This window comes from Cydia fagiglandana, chromosome 6 (assembly GCF_963556715.1).
Source record: "Cydia fagiglandana chromosome 6, ilCydFagi1.1, whole genome shotgun sequence".
NCBI classification, from domain to species: Eukaryota; Metazoa; Arthropoda; class Insecta; order Lepidoptera; family Tortricidae; genus Cydia; species Cydia fagiglandana.
The window spans coordinates 1,294,039-1,319,209 of record NC_085937.1 but is presented as its reverse complement, the minus strand read 5'-3'; the positions used below and the strand labels follow the sequence as shown (position 1 = coordinate 1,319,209).

The 25,171-nt window shown below is 38.4% G+C and overlaps 1 protein-coding gene across 11 annotated transcripts in view; it reads left to right on the top strand.

Moving 5' to 3' along the window:
* LOC134664917 (disintegrin and metalloproteinase domain-containing protein 11) overlaps positions 1-25,171 on the top strand; it is a 733,539-nt gene that overhangs the window by 686,884 nt on the left and 21,484 nt on the right. For all 11 annotated transcript variants that reach the window (XM_063521633.1, XM_063521632.1, XM_063521635.1 and 8 more), the window contains 9 exons: positions 6-219; positions 9,181-9,353; positions 18,917-19,065; positions 19,544-19,728; positions 21,053-21,220; positions 21,580-21,706; positions 22,190-22,364; positions 22,846-22,965; positions 23,235-23,412. In XM_063521633.1, coding sequence (XP_063377703.1) covers positions 6-219; positions 9,181-9,353; positions 18,917-19,065; positions 19,544-19,728; positions 21,053-21,220; positions 21,580-21,706; positions 22,190-22,364; positions 22,846-22,965; positions 23,235-23,412 — 1,489 coding nt within the window. The remainder of the gene's footprint in view (positions 1-5; positions 220-9,180; positions 9,354-18,916; positions 19,066-19,543; positions 19,729-21,052; positions 21,221-21,579; positions 21,707-22,189; positions 22,365-22,845; positions 22,966-23,234; positions 23,413-25,171) is intronic.

Genomic DNA, 25,171 nt, shown 5'->3' with positions numbered 1-25,171 from the left:
TGCAGAGAAAGAACGCCCCGCTCAAAGGAGGGCGACTGGCGGTGGTGGAAAGACGCCGGTCTCCGGGAGCTGAAGCGACGCAGAAGAGACGTACGAGAGACAACGAAATACATAGAGACGGCGCTCGTGATCGACCGCGCGATGTTCGAGCGACGGAACGGCAGCACGCGCTCAGAAGTCGTGCATGACGCCATACAGGTCGCCAACATCGCGGATTTAGTGAGTATTATATTATACTTAAAACTCCTCTTGTGTTTCTAGTATTCATGGGTGATGGTAATTGCTTACCATCAGAAGATTTGTCTGTTCGTTTACCTCCTATATATCATAGAAAAACACACATTAAATTTCCGAATGTCTCAAGAAACCTTACAACTCCTAAGCGCCTCATTATACTCGTCCACCTCACAAAAACCCCGTCACCTAGGCTTTATACCGTTGTTACAGACTTGATCGATGGCTGGCGCGACGCCACGACCTTGCGACTTCGAGTGGACTTTGTTCACGAACAATTGAATTGTTATTGGTACTTGAGTGCCGTGACAGTGGCTTTTTCTAGTGCTCTTTTCATGCCAGATTTAGGGCACGTGGAATCTTGATTGACTGATACTTTAGAAAGGACAGATTCAAATTGAGTTCTGAACTATTATTTATATCTATGATTGGCATTAACACTCATTAACACTCATCAAATGGTGCAACAATATTTCCATAATGTCAATGTCCGGAGAGGAAAATGGGGACTTCGTTTCGGGGAAGCTGTCTTTCACCGTCCTTTTAAGGAGGCTATAGTAAGGTTCCTTATTGTCTTACTTAACTACCGAACAAAAACACAATATCGTCTCTAAGAGTTTAATTCAGATCTTAACCATTTAGAAAGGGTTCATCTAAAGCCAACTTGTCCAGGCATGCTATTAAGCCCTCCTATTCCACGGCTAGAATGTAACCTAAACTATAAAAATGACTTTTTACAACCTCAAACTGTCATCGCACACATTACGTGCAAGATTCTATGTCCAGCGCTCTATTGGAGCCTCTCGCTGTTCCAGTCATATCTTGCGCAATTCTCTCATCGAAAAAGTAACTTTAACGCGTACAAAACAGGGTTGATGTTTCGAAATACTGTAAGGGGAGATATGATGTTTATGGTGTAAGCGCTCGATTTGCAGTGAACATATAACCGTCGGGATGAGCATTAAGGCCGGGGTCACAATTGCTTCTGCGTATGGGATGGAAAAAGTTTAGTGCCTGCCAATGGGAGAGGATAGGCAGCGGTTTTCCATTCCTTTATACAGATGTCGTTTGCTTAAAAATTTGGACAAGTACCTATTCTTGAACCCTAATAATTTAACTTCTCTTACGTCTTTTTTACTTCGTTACAATGTAGTTAAACCTTGCAATTTTATAGTTAACCGTGCATAATTTGATACTTGATGCTGGCATGAAAAGTTGAATTATGCTACAGGAAAGCTTCGTGTGTTTTGAGCGGACATAATGAGAGGACATAATCCATGCTCAAGATTTAAAATTGGTATCATAATCTAAATTCAAGACTCAACATCAGAGAAGACTTTTACTTGATCAATACTGAAAAATAGCACTTGCAGTAAAAAAGTAATCATCTGTCAAGTTGTTAAATGCCTCGTGATGATTTCGAATTTATTCTTTCCATTGTGGATTATTCATAAACCGTACTTCAGAAACCTTAAAAAAGGGATTACAATAAAAAAAAAGTAAATTCACCCAAAACATCAGCACGGCACTTAGGGACAAACAAACGGGGACTTATTCTAATCCGGCTCGGCATTACGAAGGACCATTTTATTTTGACGTGTAAGGATGATGTTTGCACACCTAAAACAATAGCACATGATGAATTGTTTTATGTAAATTTAGATGAAAGCAGACGGTGGTAAATGGGGATTCGTGAGATTAGTGTATTTATATATAGTGTTGCTATATATAATGTAGGATATGTGGTCCTTTAAAAACATTTCACTTTACCCCGTTATTGTTAATACATGTGACAGGTGTTAATTTTTTCTACAATTAACACTAAAGACAAAGTAAAAAGGAAAATGCCGCAAATGGTCAGTTTGTGGAGTTCTAATAATTACAATCACTCATAAAAAAAAATTGTAATAAGAGTACCTTTTCGGAACTTTCCTCCAATGTTTAACATTTTGTATTTTTTTAACTTTATGGTGCAATACAATACTTTATGGTGTAAAGCAGCGGTCGGCAACCTGCGGCCCGCGGGCCGCATGCGGCTCGTGAACCTGTCACTTGCGGCCCGAGAGCCGCATTGACTATTTTGTATGTAATATTGACAAACGACAATGTCTCAAAAAATCATAAATATTAACAAAGTACGGCCCGCGTCACCTCCGTTAACTACTATGTGGCTCTTGGTGGCTTGGTTGCTAAAAGGTTGCCGACCGCTGGTGTAAAGGATAGTTACATACTTGTGTTTTATTTTCGGAACTATTAGTAGGTACAACTTTAACGTCGACGTTGGTATATTATAACTCTGTGAAATAGGAGTGTTTCTACAGTTCGAATTTCAAATCAGTCGTATGTTATGACAGGCCAGGCAATCATGTGTCTGTCTCAAACCGCATGGTTAATCAGACCCGAAGCTCCGGCGCAAAAGCTAATTGCATGCTAATTCCAGTCATTTTGTCTCTCGACTGTGAATTTTATGGTTAGGGATGTAGTTGTGTAGTGGTTTTCTAGTTTGAAGTAGATACCGTAACATCGGGGTACTTTGTCCCAAAATCAAGATACTTTTTACTTTTCGTTTGACCACTTCAATTTTAATTGCATTATGACACTTTTATAGTCATAGGTATTTAATTGTGGGTATAATCAACTCTTGCACATACGTAAAACTTAATAAATCAACCTCTAAATATTTTTTAATTTTTCGCAAAGTTTGAGCCAAAGTTGCTTTCAAGCGGGTTTCTTTGGCCATCGATTTTTCATTGAGTACAACGTAACGGTTTGCAATAAAAGCGCAAAGAAAGCTGTTTAAATTTATTAGACAATACACATGTATATCAAATAAGGACATAGTAGTAAGATTCATTTGTTTTTATTAGACTAAAAAAGGAAACTAATCAACACAAAGTAATAAATCTATTAAACATGGTTTTTTTTAATAAAAACTTTGCCAAAACAATCAGAAAAACCTTCTAAACTTATCGATCATAATCGTTAGAAATAGTTAACGTGTATAACTATAATTATCATATGAAAAATTAGTTTTCCTATAGAATTATTTTACTAGGTAGGCACCTAGTTAACAGTCGACTGTAACTAATCAGTCTTAAAATATGATAATCATTTTATAAGATATTAAACTTATGCGGCAGATGTTCTTTATCTTTGTTTTCATTAATTCCATTACAATCTAGTGAATCTGTCTTTGAAACCTGAGCCTGTGGTTCATCCAGTGCTCCAGCACAGGACGAACCACTGGCTGCTGTTCCTGGGATCGCGATTTATAACCTGCGTCAATAGTAAATTGTCTTCTTAGTTAGCAGATTGATCTCGTGCCGTTATGAGAGCTTCAGTAGATGAAGCGAGACTATAAGGAAATGTTTTCCCATGGGTCAAAGAAACCCGAAAACGATAGGCAAAGAATACTTTGATTTTCAATAACATATACTTCTCACAATAATGTCTTAAATTCTATGATTTATATCACATTAGGATCCTAGATACATATCTGTTACGATTAATAACAATCAAACACTTAAACTTATTTGCTTTCTTTGTTTCGAGAAAAAGTTTGCACATTATAGAATCGCGTAGTTTATAGGTAACAACTTGTGACCGAAATTATGGACTGACCAATCAGCGTTGTTAACGTGAAACTGTTTCTACCCACCGCCCCATACGGTCATCTATCGATGAATAGCGCGAAATACATCGATAGGTCCTGACGTGCAGCGTGACGGGAAGTTCAATCTTTTTTTCGTTTTGGGACAAAGTAACCCCCATGGGCTAAAGTACCCCGATGTTACGGTAAGCTTGGGAATTAACCCAGGCAACTCTTTATACGGCACGCTACTTACGATGGCGAAAATTACCATCTTATAACATCATAATTTAAGTTTTAACAAGTAGGAACGTCTGCGAACCATCACGTCTGTGAGTTCAAGTCTCGCCAAAGACAGTATTTTTTCTACTCTACTTTTAAATCTATTAACATGATTTTTTTATTCGGTATTTTTAGGGAGATGAAGCTTCAATCGTGTTTTTTTGAGTGAGCTAAAGGGTTAAAACATTTATGTGTGTGTTGAGGGTAGGTAATAGGTATTTAACATAGTTTTATTATTATTTCTTCTACTGTTTTTACTTTAAATTCGTATATAATCTATGTACATGTAATCTTAGTACGTGAAACAAAAAGTTCTTAAGTTAATATATATAATATATATTTCATAAGTTGACAAACACATCGAAAAAATATTATGTCGGTTGAGAGTAGACTGTAATAGATGAAGGAAGTTGCCCTAAAAAGGAGGCTATTCACAATCCCCAGTCCCTTGGGACCTCAGGGAAATAAAGATATCTTTGCAAAGGCCTTCCGTCTCTGGTCTGTACCTTGAATTGTCGACTAATGGCGAGTTCGCGTGTTCCGTTTCCCGAATAATGTGCATTTTTTGCCACCCCTGTAGTTTATCTGGACTATATCCTTAATACATGGAAGAGTAACGGAACAGGTCGCTTTTTTGAAGTAAGTATAAAATGTGTTAGATGGAACTATTTAGGTGTGGCTCGTAGGCAAGAATATTATGGATAGAGTAAGTAAGTAAATACTCTTTATTGCACCACAAAGAAAAATACAATAACAGATTTACAGATTCAGATTTAGAGTTGATTTTGTAATGTGTCAAGTTGCTGTTTTCTATTAACCGCGTTAATTTATCGAACGAGGTTGGATTAAATGTTTATTTTTGTCGCATAACTCGCATAAGATTGTCATCAAATATCTTATAAGTGACGAAAACATCGCGAGGAAACCATCATACGGCATACGAAGAGATTTAAAGGTATATGTAAGGTCCCCAGCCAGCCTAACGGCGCGATTCGAACTTTAAGATATCGCGCCGTTAGACATTCACTAGATATGAAATAGTAAAGATATGTGACGTTCCACGGCAAAAGGTACCTTATGGCAGCTTGCGCTTACGCTTATTATTAACGCCGCTCCAATATTCAGTCGGGGTAATGGTACCTTTCGCCGTGGAACGTCACATATCTTTACTATATCTTATCTAGTGCATCTCTAATTCATTTCCTGAATCGCGCCGTAAGTCCAAACCCTTCAGAATCAGATTATTTATTTGCTTTTCACATATAAATACGCTGGATGCGGGTGGCTTCCAACCGGTACGAATGGAGGTCCAAGGGGGAGGCCTATGTTCAGCATTGGACGTCTTATGGCTGAGATGATGATGATGATGATGATATAAATACATGCATATTTATTTATTTATTTATTTTATTGATCAAATAAGTAACACAGCATTACAGTATAAAACCAAGGCACTGTGAAACTACAAAGTAAAAGAAAAGACAAAGAAAAACAATACACATAAAAAATTAAATTAACTAAACATTAGATTTGGGCGACGACGTAACGGCGTGGCTCCGTAGCGTCGTCTGACTCGGCGTAGGGTTCGGCAGGTTGCCCCGGAACCGCCGAAACACCACACCCTTCGGCCAGAAGTCCGCGCTTGCGATGGTGTCCTGCAGCGACCGCGGCACGCGCACCACAAATGAACTGAAGTGCACATAGTGACGCGACTGTAGCTGGTGCACCCTCAGCGTGAAGCCAGTCTTCCGGCGGACGTACTCCACCACCTCGTCGGCCACGGCGAAGTAATGTAAGCGCGACACGTATAGCGCCTTACTCGGTGTCGCAACTCGTAGGCCAGAATTAACCGGCTCCGCAGTGCCACACAGAGTCTTACGAGGCGCCCTGCGCGCCTTGCGTTTCCTTTCCACCAGTGTGAATCCCTCCTTATCCACATCGGTGCGGGAGGACTTCTCCTTAAGTGGAGCCCGTGCTTCATTCACCTTAACAGGCAAGTTGACCCGGTTAGCTGCGACAGGCTGACCGGCGACGTCAGCATATGCACGCTGACGTGACTTCAAGGTGACAGGGGGCGGTCGCACGCGCGGGGGGCGCGCGGGCGGCCCCTATATATAGTTATGAAATATACTCTAAGGTACTTACATGCTAAAATTGCTTATTCTAAGGTTCAATCGTAATCGTAATCGTATCTTCAATCGTAATTATGAGAAAATATACGAAAAGTTTTATATTTATGGATCTCGTAAAATCTAATTAATGTTATCGAATTTCTACTTTATTAAATGTAAATATGTCGAAGAAATTCTTATACTGCGATCAATATTAATCCATTCAATAAAGATGTCAAGACTCGATCGTTTCTCCTAAAACTTCATTAGGGTTATTTTTGCAGAAAATAAGACAAAATATGCCCTTCATATAAATTCTACCAACGTCGAACACTTAATTTCCGACCCAGACGCCTTTAGTTTCTTATATATTTAAGAGGAAAACACAAACGTTATTCAGTAGGTCCCGTACAAGTGTGACTTGTATTCCGTAAATCACTATAACATTGCCCTTTCAACATAACTTTGCCCACCGCGTCACAGTTCAGTACAAGCGAAATAACTTATAACATTGCCCTTACAAAGTAACTTTTAACGACAGTTATGTTGAAAGAGCAATGTTATACTAGAGTGTTTTACGGTGCCTAATTATTTCAATACTTTTGACTTAATTACGTAATTATTTTATGACAGGAATGTAATCGACTTCATATGCAGGCGGGTTACTACCGACCCATGCTATAAGCTCAGATTTCAAAGATTTTAATAAATATAGGTACCAAAACATGGATACATTTGATGCGGGCTGCCGCAGCACAATCCTTAATAGTCTTCAAACACCCTGACACACGTTTATAGCTCCTTCTATGATCACAATAAAGACCATAATGCCACGCACTGCAACTTATTTGACTAGAGATGTTCCGAACATGTGCTAAACTTTCTACATTATCTCCGTATGATTATGGGTTGCCTGTCAGAATTTCGCCCGTTATCTGAGAAAGTTTTGTCCCAATACCCTTAAAATGTGTAGGTAATCGAGGTGTAGATTATTTTCAACATCAAAGGGATTGTAAATAAGAGTGTAATAATGAATGATTAAAGGTAGCGGGGTCAAAGAAATGGAGAACAAAACGTGAATGAGCTGCTTGAAGAAATTATATTGCCGACAGCGACTCAAAGCATATCAAGTATATTCAGAACATCAATTGACTATTTTTTTTTTTCGATACGCAAAAATCAAGGGCAATTTCGATCTTGACTTGAATGAACTCTTCTTAACTTTAAAATGTAATATATTAGGAAAACACCATCGTGCAATATTTTGTTTATAATTCTTCAATTTTTCTACGGTTTCTTTTTCATATTCTCTTTTTGATACCTACATAAGTATCGTATTATCGAGAGCCCTTAGGAATAGGTTTTTCTTTTTCAATATTTTCATGATTTATTTCACCTTGAATTTTTCATTCGAGTCATATACATAGATAACAAATCATTTGTCTTGAATTACAAAAAGTCATAGAAGGTAGGATCGCATAGAAGTGGTATACGCGTGCCTCCATGAGGGACAAACATACGCAAATGCGACACTGTGATTGGTCGAATTCATTTGTTGCCCACCATTCTCCATACTAATAAAAAGGTGGGGAACAAACAAAAACTGAGACTGTGACAAGGACAAGCAATAATACCGCTTTCTCTGCTACTCCTACTGAAAGATACATAAGACTATCTCGTTTTGTCAGTTACCGCCACCACTCATGCCAGATCCAGGTATATCCTAGATTCATGCAAAAAGTAAACTGTTTATTCTAATACATATGTGGGTAGGGTAAAAAAGTGGTTTCAATCGATATGGAATAGCTTTTTCTGATATAGATGTACTTATATCCCTCTTATCTGATTCTAATTTAAGGATGTCAGGTCAAAACACAGGCACATATATGTGTAACTGCTTCCTATACATTGACATACATTTGCTACTTACTAAGTACTCGTGTTTAGGAGTCATCCATTAATTACGTCACACCAATTTCTAGGTATTTTGGTCACATTTGGCAAACCCCTCCCCCCTAGTGTGACGTCACATTTTTTCTACGAAATCGCCAAATCGAAGTAAGTAAGTACCTAAGTATTATTAATATTTTATCAAAATATTTTTGACGATATAAATATTAGTAATTTTATAACCCAAAACTGCTTAGGAAAGAAAATTAAACGATTAAAAACTATTTTCGTTTTAAAAACTTGTTATTTAAATGTACAGCGAACTAAATAATTTAAATAAATTTTCGGTTACTGATGAAGTTAAAGTGACGTCACAAAGTTTGTGTCTCCCCCCTCCCCCATGTCACAATATGTCACATTTTCTTGACCCCCTCCCTCCCCCTAAACGTGTGACGTAATTAATGGATGACCCCTTAGTGGCAAATGTAATGAACAGACATAGAAGATTTTTTGGCAAAATACAGTGATTGACCAAATGAAATATCGACGTGTCTGTTATCGATGTTAACTTAACGTTATGTACTTAGAAATTTATTACATTTTATAAGAAGATAGCTACCGCGAAATACACAACACGCTGTAATTAATTAACAATAATTGGTAATAATAAAAAAAACATTAAAACTAACTATGAGTATACGTTTTAATTTTTAAGTACTAAATATATGTAATAAAGAAATTCTGTAGCGCTATGTAATTGATTTGCATTATTGAAATTTCTCGGTAACTTACCTACAGCAAGTAGAAGTTACATATTTTAAATATTAATCTATGACTTATCGATAACAGATTTATCGATGTTTCATTTTCTCAAACACTCGTTTATGCCACAAAAACTTCTATGTCTGAATGAAATATTTATAATCTCGAGCACGAATTGGACAACAATTTTGTATTTATGAAATGCAATGTGCTAGATGTTCGTGCACAGCCTTGTTCTGTAGGACAGAGGTATAGTATAGGTGATGAATTTAGATAACACATCCTAATATTGTGTCTTTCTTTCTTCCCCAGTATTTCCGGACCCTAAACACGCGGGTATCCCTTGTCTACATCGAGTCGTGGCAGGGCGGGGACCAGGCGGACATAGAACGCAAGCAGGACATCACACGTGCCATACTTAAGTTCAACGATTATACGTCGAGGAAGCTCTTCAAGATTGAGAAGGACACCACGCAGCTTCTCACGTAAGTTTCCATTATAATGATAAATATTCCATCGTTGTTATCTTTAATAAAGGAAATTGGTCGTAAAGAGGACATTGACAGACGCCATACTTAACTACGGCTTTACGTTGAAGAAGCTCTTATACGAAGAAGAAGAAGGATACTACACACTGACTTCAATACCGTTCGTATATATTCCACAAAAGCCATCAAATCAGTCAGCTAGTTTGTGGTGAGCGTGCTGCTAACCCTGTAGGATGTAATCCCGATTGCAGACTTCTGATCGTAGGGTTGTATTTCGGTAGTTCAGGGGTAACTTACCAAATCCTGCACCTAATCTGATGACGCAACAGAAAACCATTGTGTCATCAAAGATAATTTTAGCTTTAGCTTTTAATTAGTCTGCAAGGTATGTAAGATGAGCCTGAAATGATATGTACTTTTATTATGAGTATTAGATTGTTTTGACTAAAGTGACACATCACGCACATCATACTCAAGTTCAAGGGTTGTATCTCACGCTCAATAGCTAACAAGAACTTCTTTTAATATGCAAGTACAAAGTACACAATTAAATAATTAGAAACGTCTCTATATCACGTGTCACGAGTATACTTGTTTACGTTAGGAACACACCAAAAATAACTTCCGAAGAGTCATGGGCTCTTCTAATTAATTTACTCCCTGTTAACAGCAGTACCTCAATTGTTTCTAACTAAAATTAATTACGTTTGATTCGTCTTCCAAGTTCAGAACAAACAATTTCATTTCTATTGGAAATTGTTCAAACTCCGTCAACTGGGGGTGACTACTTGTACGCATGTCGAGGTTATTGAAGGAAACTTGAAGAAGGCGCGCTCGCCAGGAAATATTCTTATCGAGTTTACTTAGAACCTTTTCCTTGCAATTATGACGTTGTGCTGATAGAGTTATTCGGAAACTTTCACGACTCGTCGGTTGGAAAATTCTTTCTAATTTAAGTGGCATCTGAAGTCTGAACCGAGTGCAACAGCGCTTAAACTTGATAGCTACTAGTCTAAAGGAGAAGACAGGCTCTGGACAGGGACGCTTGGAGGGATATGGGAACAAAACGTCTGCGGAGAAAGGCTAGCAGTAAGCAGTAAGTCTTTCTAAAGATTATCCCTAACCTTACATTATTTATCTTATGAATCGCGACAGATAAAAAGTCTCTCTGTGTTTCAACACCAAATAAGTTTTCGCAGCTGTCACAATTTGTCTCAACGGCGAGAGAAAGTCGCTGACGATAATCGACATTGACATATCATTCCTTCACTTTATTTAATTTGTTCTCTGATCCACACCTTAAACGCGAGCCGATCTAACCACTATCCATTCGAGCGAAAAAATCTTTTGAACAAATTGCGTCATACCCGTGAATTTATTTAACGCCGAACACCTTATTCCCCGAATCTGCTTACCAAACCCTTTTCGCTTTGAGGCAAAGAAATTGCAAGATAGACAAGAACCAAGCTCGCGCTAAACAGCTCGAAATTAATCTCGAAAACGAAACGAGTAGAGTTTAATTCGGGCGATAAACGAATCTGCTTGCCAGATGAAAGGAGCTTTGCCAGTTCCACAAATTATGAAACGGATGCATCTGCAATTTGAACTGAGGGAGTTGTAAATTAAGGTCGACATTTCAATGTTAGATGATTGGAAACTTTAGGCAGGGAATCGGGGATAATTTATCGTGTATCTGCGCTGTCAGGACGCTTATCGCACTAATTTTCACAAATTCGGAGTTAGATATGTGATGTCGATAAAAGCTTCCGACACTGAGGGGAAGTGGCGTCATAATTTAGAACGATTTAGTCGATATCAGGCTGAGGCACCTGACCCTGGGCTGTTACGATTATTCCTATTGCTCACTGAGCGAATCAACTTAAGGGAACCATTGAAAGTCTGACATTCGGATCCGTAACAAAACTGTGAGATGAAAAATCGTCCTTATACTGGTTCTTTTAAACAATTCGCTTATTACGCGACTGGTAATAATAGCTGTGCCCTGATAGATGCGCTGTCGTAGTATTGTGAGGGTCCGGATGGGCGTGTTCAGGTCGCATCCATCTCGCGATCCGGACCGAGTCGATACGAAAACTTTACGGATAATCCGGAGACATTTTTTGTGTGACAAATCCGTATATAAATGTGACAACGAATCCTTCTGTTGTGCTACGAAAGTGTCTCACGTCCCAACTACTATATTGCTGCCATGAAAAGTTATGGGTTGAGTCTCGTAAAATGACAACTCATGTTAATTCGAGATTGTTTTTTAAATTGGCGACTCTGTATAAAGTCACGTTTGAGATAACAATATGTTGCCAACGTTGGAAATTAAGATAGCATGTCTTTATATAGCTGTAACTTTACGGACTGTTTTAACTCCCACTTTAAACAAAACAATGTACCTATATTTTAATTCCATATTCAGATATCTGTGACCCTTGCGCGTCGATACAACACAAAACAAGTCTATACGACTCTTAAGACTGACTTTTTTAACGTTTGTAGAGATCAAGGTTAAGATTGCGCGCTGTATCATATCCTAAAGCATGACATTTCGAAAACATTAAAACTATTTCTCCTGATCATGTCTCGTAAATGGGAATTTACTACATCCTAATGAAGGTCAGAGACTATATTACTGCCTTGGACCTAGTTCTATGAGTTGGTCTAGGTGCTACTGCTAGTTTAAAGATACGCTGTCAATCAATATTCGAGTATGTACATATGTGTATGTGTTGTTCCTCAACGTTTTTCTTCGCCGAAATGCAACAAAATCGGACTGTAGTGTTAATCTGGTATCAGACTCGTTAACCGCTTAATTAGACTTGCAAACATAACCCCGCATGCAGCCTGCAATATTGAGATGTATTCAAACACGTGTAACTCTAAATACAAACAAGAGCTGAGCTGCGATCCGGTGTAGTCTGCAAATAAACGGCACAATCTGATTAACCCCCCGTCTGAACTCTACGTTTACGATTCCCAGTCTTCGAAAGATAAACGAACAATAAACATGGATAGACTTATCTGCATACAACCTTTTTCTTCTCAACCGTATGTGTTCCATCAGCACAACAAGTTTCACGTAGTAAATTGAACCTTATGCAGGTGCCATTAAGGTTTATGCTGTGATGGATCTTGCGCTCTGCAACCTGAAGAAATCGAGAGACGGTTGGACCGTATGATCCTATGTTTAAGCTTAGTCATTTCTCTTCTAGAAGAGTTATAGGTTGCGTTTTCGGGATTCGTTTTCAAATAGTGGTGTTGTATTGCTTTTATAGATACATATTGGGGGCCTCTTTAAAGGTATATTGGAAGGGATTTTTGGTGTATTATTAGCCTGTAGGAGTGTCCCACTGCTGGGCAAAGGCCTCCCCTCTTTCCCGCCATTTGGTCCTATCCGATGCAAAATAATTATGTTTTATAAATTACCTTCACCTTGCATTGAGTATAATTACCATAAATATCATGATTATAAACCAGCAACTGACAAAAAAGTCAAACAATACATTTCTTATAAGTTATAATAAAATTTCATTTCATAGCAAACGCTTTTATAATAATTATCAAAACAGTGTTGACAACTTCGCCGGCACCTGAATCAGCAATACCCGGTACTATATCAAACAGCAAGTTCAGAACTCGGTATCTTTGTTATAATTTCGCCCGTTTGTCGCTACTTGTTAGAGAACTTCGCCGTCGACTCTTTTAAATAGACCCCTGTTGTGATTTAGTTGGAGTACGGAGTTTGTTAATGTTTGGAGTTTAGTTACAAACTGATGGCATGGCTGCGCGAGGTATAGGTATTGTCTAATTCTTAAATACTTAGACGCTATACAGGCATGGCGGTTTGTACTCGTATTGTCTGGATTGGAAAGTTTATACGCGATAATGGGTGAAAGGAAGTTATTTTTGAAGTTTTTACTAAAACTCTTGGCCAAAAAAACATTGTTTAAGTCATGCGAGTAGAATTTTGATAACTACTGAGTTGGATTTAAAATTATTTTTGAACGGGCTACTCAAGTATTATTTAGTCAAATAGTAAATAAATGTAAATAAATGCTCGGCATGTTTTGATTTTCAAGGATCTTCATATCGCTCGATCAGTATTTACGGTGCAGGCGTTGCTCCTAGATGAAGATTCTCGAATACGCGGTAGCCCGTTTATTTTTTTAACGAGACTATAAGGTGTCCTACTGCTGGGCACAATAATATATTAAAAAAGTTATCTAAAAATAGAATAACATTGTACTTATTTATAGGTCAGTATCTATTTCTACATTTGCTAAGCAAGTGCTTCCGCCCCCGTCCCGCCCGTGACGTCACAACAATGACATGTCACAAACTTCGGCCATTCTTCATGAGCTGACGCCCCTTTGTTTGCTTTATTTCGCGTGTGTTTTGTTTGATGTGACGTCGTTATAGTCACAATGGGATAACACGCGAGTTTGCATCCAGTGACCTTGAAAGTTAAAGGGGAGCATCAAGTCGAACGCTTAATCGAATTTTCAACTTTCACAGAGGTGCTGAATGTTCTGTGCTTTCGAAATTATGTTTTTTAATTAAATTTTGATCGAGATTTTAATATTCGATTGAAGGTTGTTTTTTTTTTCGAGACACCTACAGATGGGGTAAGACGAAGTAGTGTGACCGTTTTTTTTATATAAACGTCGTCCGCATTTTCCTCCCTGAATATCAACTTTCTAATAAATATTACTTTGCAATTTGATTCTATTTTTAGTAGGGATAATAGAGATAGTCATAACGACACTCTCAAAGAAGAAAAATTAACTTTTGTCGACGTTTAAGTTTTCGTATAGATCATACTTACTGTTCTCAAATTGTGCGCTGTGCAAGTTCAAAATTGTTTGCTTCGTTACCGTATTGCGCGCAGTTAGTTCATTTACCGTCAATTCTGCGTTCCTCTGTCTAAAGTTATCGCGTAATTTAAGTGTGTGCGAGCTTGTCTGCTAGTTAATAAAGCACTAGCTCATATTTTGGGGAGATATATTAACTTCTCACCTAGCAGTGTGCTAAAGAGAATTTTCAAAAATTACTAAGTTCCCAACATTTCATTCTCAGTTTATTGGCAAACCTTTTTAAAATTAGTCTCGTTGAAATAGACGCTATTGAGTGCTCTAAAAGCTTAATGAAACAGTCGTCAACAGTTAGGAACATTCAGTAATAATCCCTAAACTGAACGGGAACTATCTGGAAAAATGTATAAAAAAAAATGTTTAGAGTGCCCCAATAAAAATAAATTTATTATATTTATAAAAATTTAAACGAAATAAGTAGCGGCTTACAAAATACACCTACACCTTTGTTCCATATTTCATTACAATTATAGCTTATACTCGTACATATTATTACAAGTTCAGAAGCTAATGATATGCCTAGATCTCATATGCAGAGTTCGCAGCACTTTGTTAGTTTTAGTCTGTATTTGTATGCTAATTAAGTTCGGAGTTGCATGGCAAGTGTAAGGAACTTTTGTCTTTACTTTATTTCGAGAGTAGTGTTCTGGTACATTGTTGCAATATTCATATAGCTTGCATAGTTTCGTTAGTTAAAAGGAAATTCTTACAACGAAATTGTAACTAATTGTAATTGTTGTATTGTAATTGTACGAAATTGTTCATATTTTGAACGAAAGAGAATGATGAAATGACGGACGACAGAGAGGTGTGGAAGAGAAAGACTTGCTGCGCCGACCCCTTTAATGATGCGTTAAAAGGAAATTCTTAACTACATGAAAATGTCAAAGTAAAATTCTGAAGCACCAGTTTGTGTCGGAGATATAAACGTAAAATCTAAGTAAACACATATTGGGTGTTGCCACTAAAGACAATTTGGCCTTGCAATCGTCAAAAGCTTGGCGTCGTTCGACTTGGCTTGGATTGGGTTTGATTTCCTAATCAAAGGCACTTGCTCCTAATCGAACCCAAGTAAACGTACACTGACATCAGCATAGTATTTGAATGTGTCATGCATCTGACTCGCGCCAATAGGTCCTATATGTAACGACAAGTCAGGGTGAAATGCAGGATAACGGAATGGCATAATTTAGAGGTCATTTGTACGTTCGAATTGGCCTGATTGTCGTTTATGGCAAAATATAAATCTCTGTGCATTCATATAAAGAAAAAACCGGGCAAGTGCGAGTCGGACTCGCGCACGAAGGGTTCCGTACCATACCGCAAAAAAAAACAAAAAAAAAGCAAAAAAAAAACAGTCACCCATCCAAGTACTGACCACTCCCGACGTTGCTTAACTTTGGTCAAAAATCACGTTTGTTGTATGGGAGCCCCATTTAAATCTTTATTTTATTCTGTTTTTAGTATTTGTTGTTATAGCGGCAACAGAAATACATCATCTGTGAAAATTTCAACTGTCTAGCTATCACGGTTCGTGAGATACACCCTGGTGACATACAGACGGACGGACGGACGGACGGACGGACAGCGAAGTCTTAGTAATAGGGTCCCGTTTTACCCTTTGGGTACGGAACCCTAAAAACTTACACAATATTACTCAAGATTCTCATTTTTCTCTGAATAAATCCCGACTACATTCGTACACACAATTAAAAAACACTCCAATCCTCGAAACACTCGAAAAAAATTCAGCAAATCATTTCCGTGACTCCAAGAATTAGGGACAACAAACGGCGTAAATACGGTCTTTAAACATCCATTGAATCCACTAAACGGGTCTAATGACACCCTCGGGACCGCGCGGGCCAAACAAACCACTTTCGTGCCAGCCTGTACTTCCATCAAAAATTAAAAGGCCATATTTAATTTGCCGAACCATATTAAAAAGGACGTGGGCTAAACAGCTTAACGCTGGAGTAATGGGCCTATGGAGCTGATAATGTAGCCGGCTTTTGGGGATGCCATTTTACACGTGTACAATGTGTGTTTCATTAAATCGCTCATATACCTTAATTAATTGAAAGTAAACGAACGGCCATCTGCACTGAATTCGAATAAGCTGATTTTCGACGTAATATCATTATCAGATCCACGTGTTTGCCAGAAACGTCAATAAGTTATCAAATCGAAGTTTTAAAACTGAATTCGTCATGGTTTCGCGATATAAGTCTGTTTCAACTTTTTACAATATTGAAACTGAATAGACATTTCATCGTGCCGTAAGCATCGTCAAAGATTGTCAAAGGCTGTTAAAATCGAACTCAAATCCAGAAAGATTATTCTAAATAACAACTGAATGGGTTTTTTAACCCATTATAGACTAGCGGTACCATATGGTACCATTTATTTACGACTTTTATTTTCGCGTGATTGGCCAAATTGCGACGTGTAAGACGGGCTCTTATTGGCGAATGTTGATCTAGGAGACATAACGCTGCCGATTGTTAACCTAAAACAGTACTTATTTACATCAGTTGCGTGTAATTGAAGGTCGAAGTAGGTGCATCGCAAATTTCGCGGAATAATCTTTACGCCGTTCAAGTAAGTTACAATATTTGGTTTACTAACAGATAAATAACGAATGTTATTGCAAAATCGTTTAATTTAGTAACATTGCTTTAGTTTAATTTATTTAACTAGTCCCGGTAGGTATAAATATTATAACTACCGCGTGTTAAAGTTACTGGTACCGTACGGGATCGCTAGGCGATTTCCGTGCGATATTTTCGTCAACGATTCGTTTTTTATGTAATAAGTAGTTTTATTGTTTTTAGTAATACACGATAGTGATTTGACATTTTATCGAAAGATCAAGATGAAGTATTATTTAATAATCATATTTTATCGTTTTTTACAAAGTTTTGTCATATTTTCGATGCAGTGTACACGAGGCGTTGGCAATTTTAGAGGATAATGAGGACATTGAGGCTGAAAAAATTTGCTTGGGTCTTATCAAGAAAAGCAGGAAATGCAGCTGGTCAATTGGACTTTCGTCGGAAAATAACACAAACGTATCTAACTAGATATCAAAACCTACCTCTTACTGGTGGACGTCCGCCAACATCTAAATATTCCCGAACTGACAGCCGTGTCAGTGACGCCATAAGGTACGATGGTCAAAACCACCTTCTCATTCCTTCTCAGAAGCAACGAAGATGTGCGTACGAGAACTGTCAGGCTCGGTCGAGATTGGAATGCTCGAAATGTAGAATAGAATAGAATAGAAAAACGTTTATTGCATGTGATGTAGGATTATGTGCTGCATGCAACTACCAATTTCATGTAAAGTAAAGTTTTTTTGTAACGTCTCGGAAGCTCATTTATTAAATAAATATAGTGAAACATACGTACTGTGTGTTATTAAGTTGCAACCGAAGAGGCTGATTTATTAAATAAATAATATAAACATATTTGTACTCTTATTAATTTCATAGTATTTCCAAATTTTTACCTCAGTACGTGCCTAGCGGTCCCATATGGTACCAGCGTTTTTTTTCAAAACGAAAGGTCTCAAAATTTTTTTATTACTAAAACTTCGTTACATATGCTCTAATAAAGAACATATTAAAAAATCACAAAAATTGGACACCTCAAAAAAACTCAGTCTATAATGGGTTAATGACTGATAACAATCGATGCTTGGTGCTCTTGCAATTACGTCTTCAAAGTTGCACTACTTTTCTCATGCTGGCGTCAAATGATAGTCCCTATGACATACACTAAAGTAATAAATAGTGACCACAATATTTTAAATGTTAAAGATAGATTAAATATATAAGTGATATAACCATACCTTAGTCTTGTTATCTATTCTATATTCAAGGGCCACAATACGACCTGACGTTCTAACTCACCAATCGAACCTTTATTCTAAAGATAAAGTTAGGTTATAGATACAACTTTACCTCGGTCTTGTTACCTGTTCGATATTCAAGATATTCTCGTCAGGTTTGCTCCTAGCATAAATTCAGTCCGGACGTCGGTCGTAAGTTCGATTGCTCGTCTTAGATTTCTCCCGGGGTTTACAGTTCTCTAATGGCCACTGTTCTGTATAGACTGCATGCGTTCGGGTTGTCTAATGAAAGATAAGGAGGCCAATTCAAAGTTACATTTGACATTAAAATTATATCTGAATGATGACATTTTGTTATCACTCGCCCATGCGTCTCACTCGCTCTATACATGCACGGACAAGTTTGAGCGAAATGCGTGTACGAATGATAATTAAGTGACGTCGTTTAGATATTATTTTGATGTTCGTGTAAGTAGTGTACGTTCAAATTGGCCTCGTGTGGCTTTAGATTATAGATATGGAGGGAGTAGTTAGTCTTCACAACATTTGTGAAATACGTTGCATACCTACTGATAACCCGTCGAATATTAGCTGTAAGTACTCAGTACCGTTTATGATATAACTATACTAGAATGGATCTAGTACGTGTCGTTTTTGTGAATATCTTGAAGTTCGAATACGGCAGGTGGTCGATCGGTATATCATTATTTGCAATCACATAATCTGACACATGAAGACCTATGGCCATGTAATGTATAGGGCCATGGCAAAATGGCTACGTCTCGTTTTGATATGAATAGGCCTGATATATATTTTTCTTTTTCCAGTGGCCTCTCATTCCCCGGTGGAGAGTCTGGCATCTCAGTACCAGACACGGTGTGCACACCCAAGTCCGTGGGTATCTCCGTCGACACCAACACGTACGAGCCACATCTGCTCGCCGGAACGATGGCGCATATGATCGGACATAACATCGGTAAGTCTCTTCGTGCCCGACTCACATATGAAGTAGCTATTACATGTATGTAACGTACTTTAAAATAAGTTTTAAGCAAGCCCAATGATTTTCAAAGTAATATATATATATGTCCATGAGCAAGCCTAAAAAATACGACTGACTTTTGCTAGGTATGTAAGGATAGCCATGTACCTACCTACGAAGTTGCCACTCTCAGATACAGGAATATATGAGGAGTGTATTTTCAAAAGGGCTTATTTTTGTATGGTGTTCATAGAGAAATAAGCCCTTTTGAAAAGAGTCTCCTCAGATTATCTTATTCATTTGTAGCATCAGCTAAATAATTAAACGATACCCCACACGGTTACCAGTAAATCCAGTAATCAAGCCTATTTCAACTTTCAAGCAGAATCAAAAACTAACTACATTAACTACCAATACAACGACGATCACTTATTCCTTCCACCTCTCAAAGATTATTCGCTTACCTTCACAGGAATGGGTCACGATGACGGCCGCGAGCAGTGCTTCTGCCGGGACTGGCACGGCTGCATCATGGCGCAGACCATCGTAGGCCTCGACCACGTCCAGCCTTATAAGTTCTCCGACTGCTCGAAGAATGACTACATCAACGAGCTCCGGATAGGCCAGGGGCTGTGTCTGCTGAACAAACCTAATGAGGTACGTGTGTCATGGCCCAAGCCTTAGCTTTAGGATCACGTGAAGTCTTAGAAGTTCTCCGACGACGAAAAAAGTACTACATAAACGAGTTCCAGATAGGCCAAGGGCTATGTCTGGCAGACATTGTCTGCTGAATAAACCTAAATGAGGTACATTGGTACCTAATTATATTATGTCTTGTGGTTGATGGTACAGTAAGCTCCTACAAGTTCTCCGACTGCTTGGGCAAGGGGTTGTCGCAATCTAAGACAATCTAGGATCCGGAATATCGTGTAGTTTGAAAACTCACGACGTATATTTGACCGGATTTATTATTATTATGTGCCCACTAAGCTATAGCTCAAAGAATTTTGTATTTATAATACTAGTATTAATAGAAGTATCGTTAAATTTTTACCTAATTTAAATGCGACCGAGTAAAATATCAGTGTTCAATTTATCACCATCAAAAGAAACTCCGATCTCGTAATCGAACACTTCGCAACAAATTCTTTGTATTTACACATAATCAAAGGACTTGAATTACTTTCCAAATTGACTTCGTCGTCGAATGAAATCGTGTCTGTTTTATTTATTCCGTTCAGGCGCGCTCAGAATCAGCTTGTCACCTGCACGAAACGAAGTTCGATGTTCCCATTCGAACATTACGGCATAGTTCAAATGCAAAACAGAATTTCCACGACGAAAATTAATCAGTACTCCGGCATTGTTTGTCGCTGAGCGCTCCTTGCGGCCCACTCCTTTAATAAAAGTTATGGTAATACAGACTGGGCGTACAGAATTATCTCTTCGTTTGCGAATATATAATAACAGGAGCGCGCGTCCGGGTGGTTTATTGGAATAAATTTACATATCGCCCGATGATAATGCTTCGCCCCCACTCAGGCTTCGATTTGGCAGGTTTACATATTTATCGAGAGATGATTGTGTCGGTTGGTGAGGTTTTATTTTTCTCCATTTCCATTGGAACGTTGCGGGTCAAGGTTGGGTGCGATAATACTTTTAGATTGGCTTCAAAAAAACTGTGTATTTTTGCACTAAAATGTAACAAAATATATTAATCAAGTTATACCAAGCATTTTTTTCCTGCCACGCTGTGTAAATTAATCAGAAACCATTCAGGGATAATATGAATTCGAAACTATATAATATTTCAATTTATGGAACCCCTTTGATTCCATATAGTTAATGAAGTAAGAAAATGGAAGATTTCTTCCGCTAGTGATTATTTCAACAAGATAAATGATCTGTTATTATCCGTAGCGGCTGCTTCTTTTCCTCCTAAAGGGACGAATCAACAACAATTTGTTTTCTCTTTTACCAGCTAATCGTCCACCGCCAATGCGGCAACGGCCGGCTCGACGAGGGTGAAGAGTGCGACTGCGGGCCGATCGACGAGTGCCAAAAGACCAACCCCTGTTGCGACCCCATCACCTGCCGACTCACCAAGGAGGCGCAGTGCGCTTCGGGAGAGTGTTGTGAACAGTGCCAAGTGAGTTTTAATCGAATTAAAACTGTTGTGAGTCATAATATTAAACTAGTTTTACGGTGTAGGTCAACGGGGTTAATTAAATGCGTCTCTTGTGGTAATTGCGTCTTTTGAAGATATCTTCCAAACGCAACATATTATAACTATTATAGCCGTCTATAGTCTACACTAAAAGTTCAGGGACCGCACTTCGAATAGGGAGGGTTGCAATTAAATAGTTTCTAAAATGTTCCATTTAGAAGAAAAGTTTAAAAGACGCATTTACCTCAAGTGACGCATTTAACCCGGTTGACCCTAACTCATTCATACACATATACAAGTATTCGTTAGCGATTAAATATTAAATCGAATTTTTTTCACAGTTGAAACCACGCGGCGTGACTTGCCGTGATGCCGCCAACGAGTGTGACCTGGAAGAAACGTGCACGGGCCTGACTGGTGTATGTCCCCCTGATGCGTACAGGAAGAATGGAGAACTATGCGAAGAAGGTACACGTTAATTGAACAATCCAAACAGCCAGGTCCCAATTAACCAAGTTCCCAGTATATCTTTTGAATGATCTATTATTAAATTATAACTGGAGAATCGTCAGCCAAAGACGCTGGTAGGTAGTTACTACTTATGAAATGGCTCTTAGCTCTTTCTGCACTAACATATCATTAAGCACATCTGTTTGTTTTTTTTTTTTAATTATATATGGAAACGTTTGTTTTTAATACTGACAGTACTGACACCAATTCGAACGTACACTTTTAAATGATGTAATTTAGTTATAATTTTCGCTCGTACTTATTGAGACGCACGGGCGAATAAGAACAAAATGATATCATTTAGGTACAATTTTGATGTCAAATTGTAAGTTTGAATTGGAGAACTAGAGTCACTAGACAATGTTGATGATGCAAGAATTCTAACATTCTAATAAGTAATTGCTTTCTCCTTACACTTAACTAACCTAACAACTAACCCAGGCAAGGGCTACTGCTTCGCTGGCACCTGCCCCACCCTGTCAACGCAATGCGCCACCATCTGGGGCCCGGGCACCACGGGCGCCGACAAGGAGTGCTTCGAGCAGTTCAACTCCAAGGGCGCCGTGACGGGGCATTGCGGGAAGGACACCAATGGATACATCAAGTGTGAGATAGAGTAAGTTGATTGATAATTGGAGAATCTGCGATACATTTTATTATCAACAGTCAGAAAAGTCTATTTTACTTAAATTAAAATATAAGTATTACATTTTAGGACATTCTACTTATTTCGCATATTGACTAAGCCCTACGATAAGCTCAATAAGATTTTTGTTGTCAGTACTTATCCTATATTTAATTTATTTAATATTTAAATACATGACGAGTCAGGAAATATCCGTGCTCATCGCACAAATAAATACCCTTACCGTGATCTGAACTTAGGACCAACAAAATCTTCTGACTCAGGGTCACTAGAGACTAAGTCGAGATATTTTGGCTAAAGTTACTTATGTAATTTTTAATAGATAAGGAGCGGAACCATTTCTAACTGAATCGAAACTTAACTCTTTCATGTTTAAACAGTTGTAATAACTTCATACGCCTGTACCTAAACTGTGAAATTGACTTGATTGGGTTGTCGTTTTCCTACACAGGAACGTCAAATGTGGTTCACTGCAGTGTCAACTAGGAAACCGATATCCCGTGGTGCCAGGCATGGACGAGTACTACACACGGACTGTTATTACCATCAAGGGCACTGAATATGAGTGCAAGTGAGTACCTATTATACATTCTGGCCGAAGTGCCTTCTGTAGATGGCATGATTCATGCTTAAAAAGTTGCAAAAAAAGGTACTTCGATTTGTATAAAAAATTATAACTTGTATAAAGGATGGTACGGCAGTGTTTGCTTCGCGCTCGACTTGGCGGGGGCACTGCCGTGCCCCCCGATTAAGATATTTATTAATATCCCCAAGATAATTTACCTAAAAACTCAAGTTCGAGCAATATCAACCAATGTAACTTTTAAACAAAACTTTCAGAGCTACGACCGGCCTGCCCGACCACCCTGAAATCAGCCCGCTAGGTCTGGTGAGCGATGGCACCCCGTGCGGCGACAACCTCGTCTGCGTCAACCAGACTTGCACCTCCATCTTCCCGTACATCGACCATACCAAGTGCCCCAGCGGGCATAACAACAACGAATGCTCCGGGAAAGGGGTAAGTCTCATCTTAAAGAGCAACCATATCTAACTGTCTGTACTAATCCTGGTCACGGCACCCCGTCGATTCGTCGTCGTCACCAACAGATTTGGTAGCTTCCTTTCTCAATCACAAGTATATATTGCTTTTAATAAGTATAGGTAGAGCTAGTTTGTATATTAGTTTATTACTTTTATAAACGGCCACACTTAGAAGATCTTTCGAAATTTTTCGGAAATATGAGGAATCAGAATAATTAATAAATTAAGTTGATTCCAATCCCAAATGAATATTCCTTAACCACTTTTGTTCTGGATATGAACGCCGTATTTAATCATCCATAACCTTCCTCATCCCGGAGAAAGATTCTGTTTTATCAATTTGATATGATTTCCATCTTGTTTTGACACGACCTTGATCGTGAGCACCAATCAGCATTAGCGGCTCACGGAAGTGCAATCAGGCCCCGTAGACAGCATGCCAATCGCTAACGCTACGTAGGGAACGAAACCCAACTGTCACGGTCACACTAATAAGGAAGAGTGATAGAGAGACAGAGCGATTCGATTACGAAGCGCAAGCAATCGTCACCAAGGCCAGGAGTTGCCTCATGACATTTCGCTCGCACTTATTGATGCGCGTGAGATACCTGATAACGTGATAACACGACCCAAGTTTGTATCAATTTGATAAAAACAGCATCGGTTTTCCAGTTTTCACTCGTCTGAATCTGTTTAACGCTTTTGTTTCTCGGGTACCGGACGGTATGGAATATTTAATTGTGAAATTTCCCTGTTTACGATTCGAAATATTTTTCATTAAAAGCTCCTCGAAACGTCGGGTGTCCGGATGATCGGGTGCAAAGGGATTTGCTTTAATAAAACTATGATAGAATACGGGATTGTTGAGAAATAATGTTTTTGTTTTGCGACTTTAAGACGACTAATTTTGAACTAAGATAAATATTTACAAATCTTGAAAGCCTAAGCAGATTTCGTGAAAATTTCGTCAGCGTACATAAGGTAGAAGTAAGGTATACATAGGCATACGTGTCAAACACGTATGTTCAAATAAAAATGAACAAGATGATCGTAATGAGAAAGGAGGCATAGTGTTTCAAGACTATGATCAGTCCTAAATACATTGGATAGCCACTTCATTGGCAAAATATAAACTTTATTCTTAAAGCGCTTAACAAATTTATATTTTATACTTTTAACCTAAAGATCATTTTACCTTGTCCTCCGTTCCTCTAAAGTTGAAACTTTAGTTACAAAAAGCTAGTTTTTACTTTTTAATAGTTTGAGTGCCGGCGGAGGCCGGTGTTATTCAATTTTTGCCTCCAAACGTCTCCGTAACGAAGTTCCGTGCGATTGATGTGCATTGTTTGATGCGACATGTTACAACTTCCATTAACTGATAGACGTAGACTTATGTTTGTTTATGTGCAGGGTTAAGGAAGCTAAAAATAAGTAAAAAGTCACCGTAGCAGTTAACGTCAAGAAATATAAGGAAATTAATAATAATAGTATTCTGACCTTCTTTGTTTTGTATGACCCTCTTAGCATAGGCCTCCACTACATACAACAACATACAACATTTTCCATTGGGACCTGTCACGTGCAACCTTTCTCCATAAGGAAATTAAGAAAGTATAAATTTATATCTTTTTCCACCTACTAGGCACTGAGAGCCGGTAAAGACGGACTGCGACCCGACTGCAACCGGTATGGGAACTGCAAGCCGACGTTGCAGTTGGCGTGCAGTCGGCGTGCAG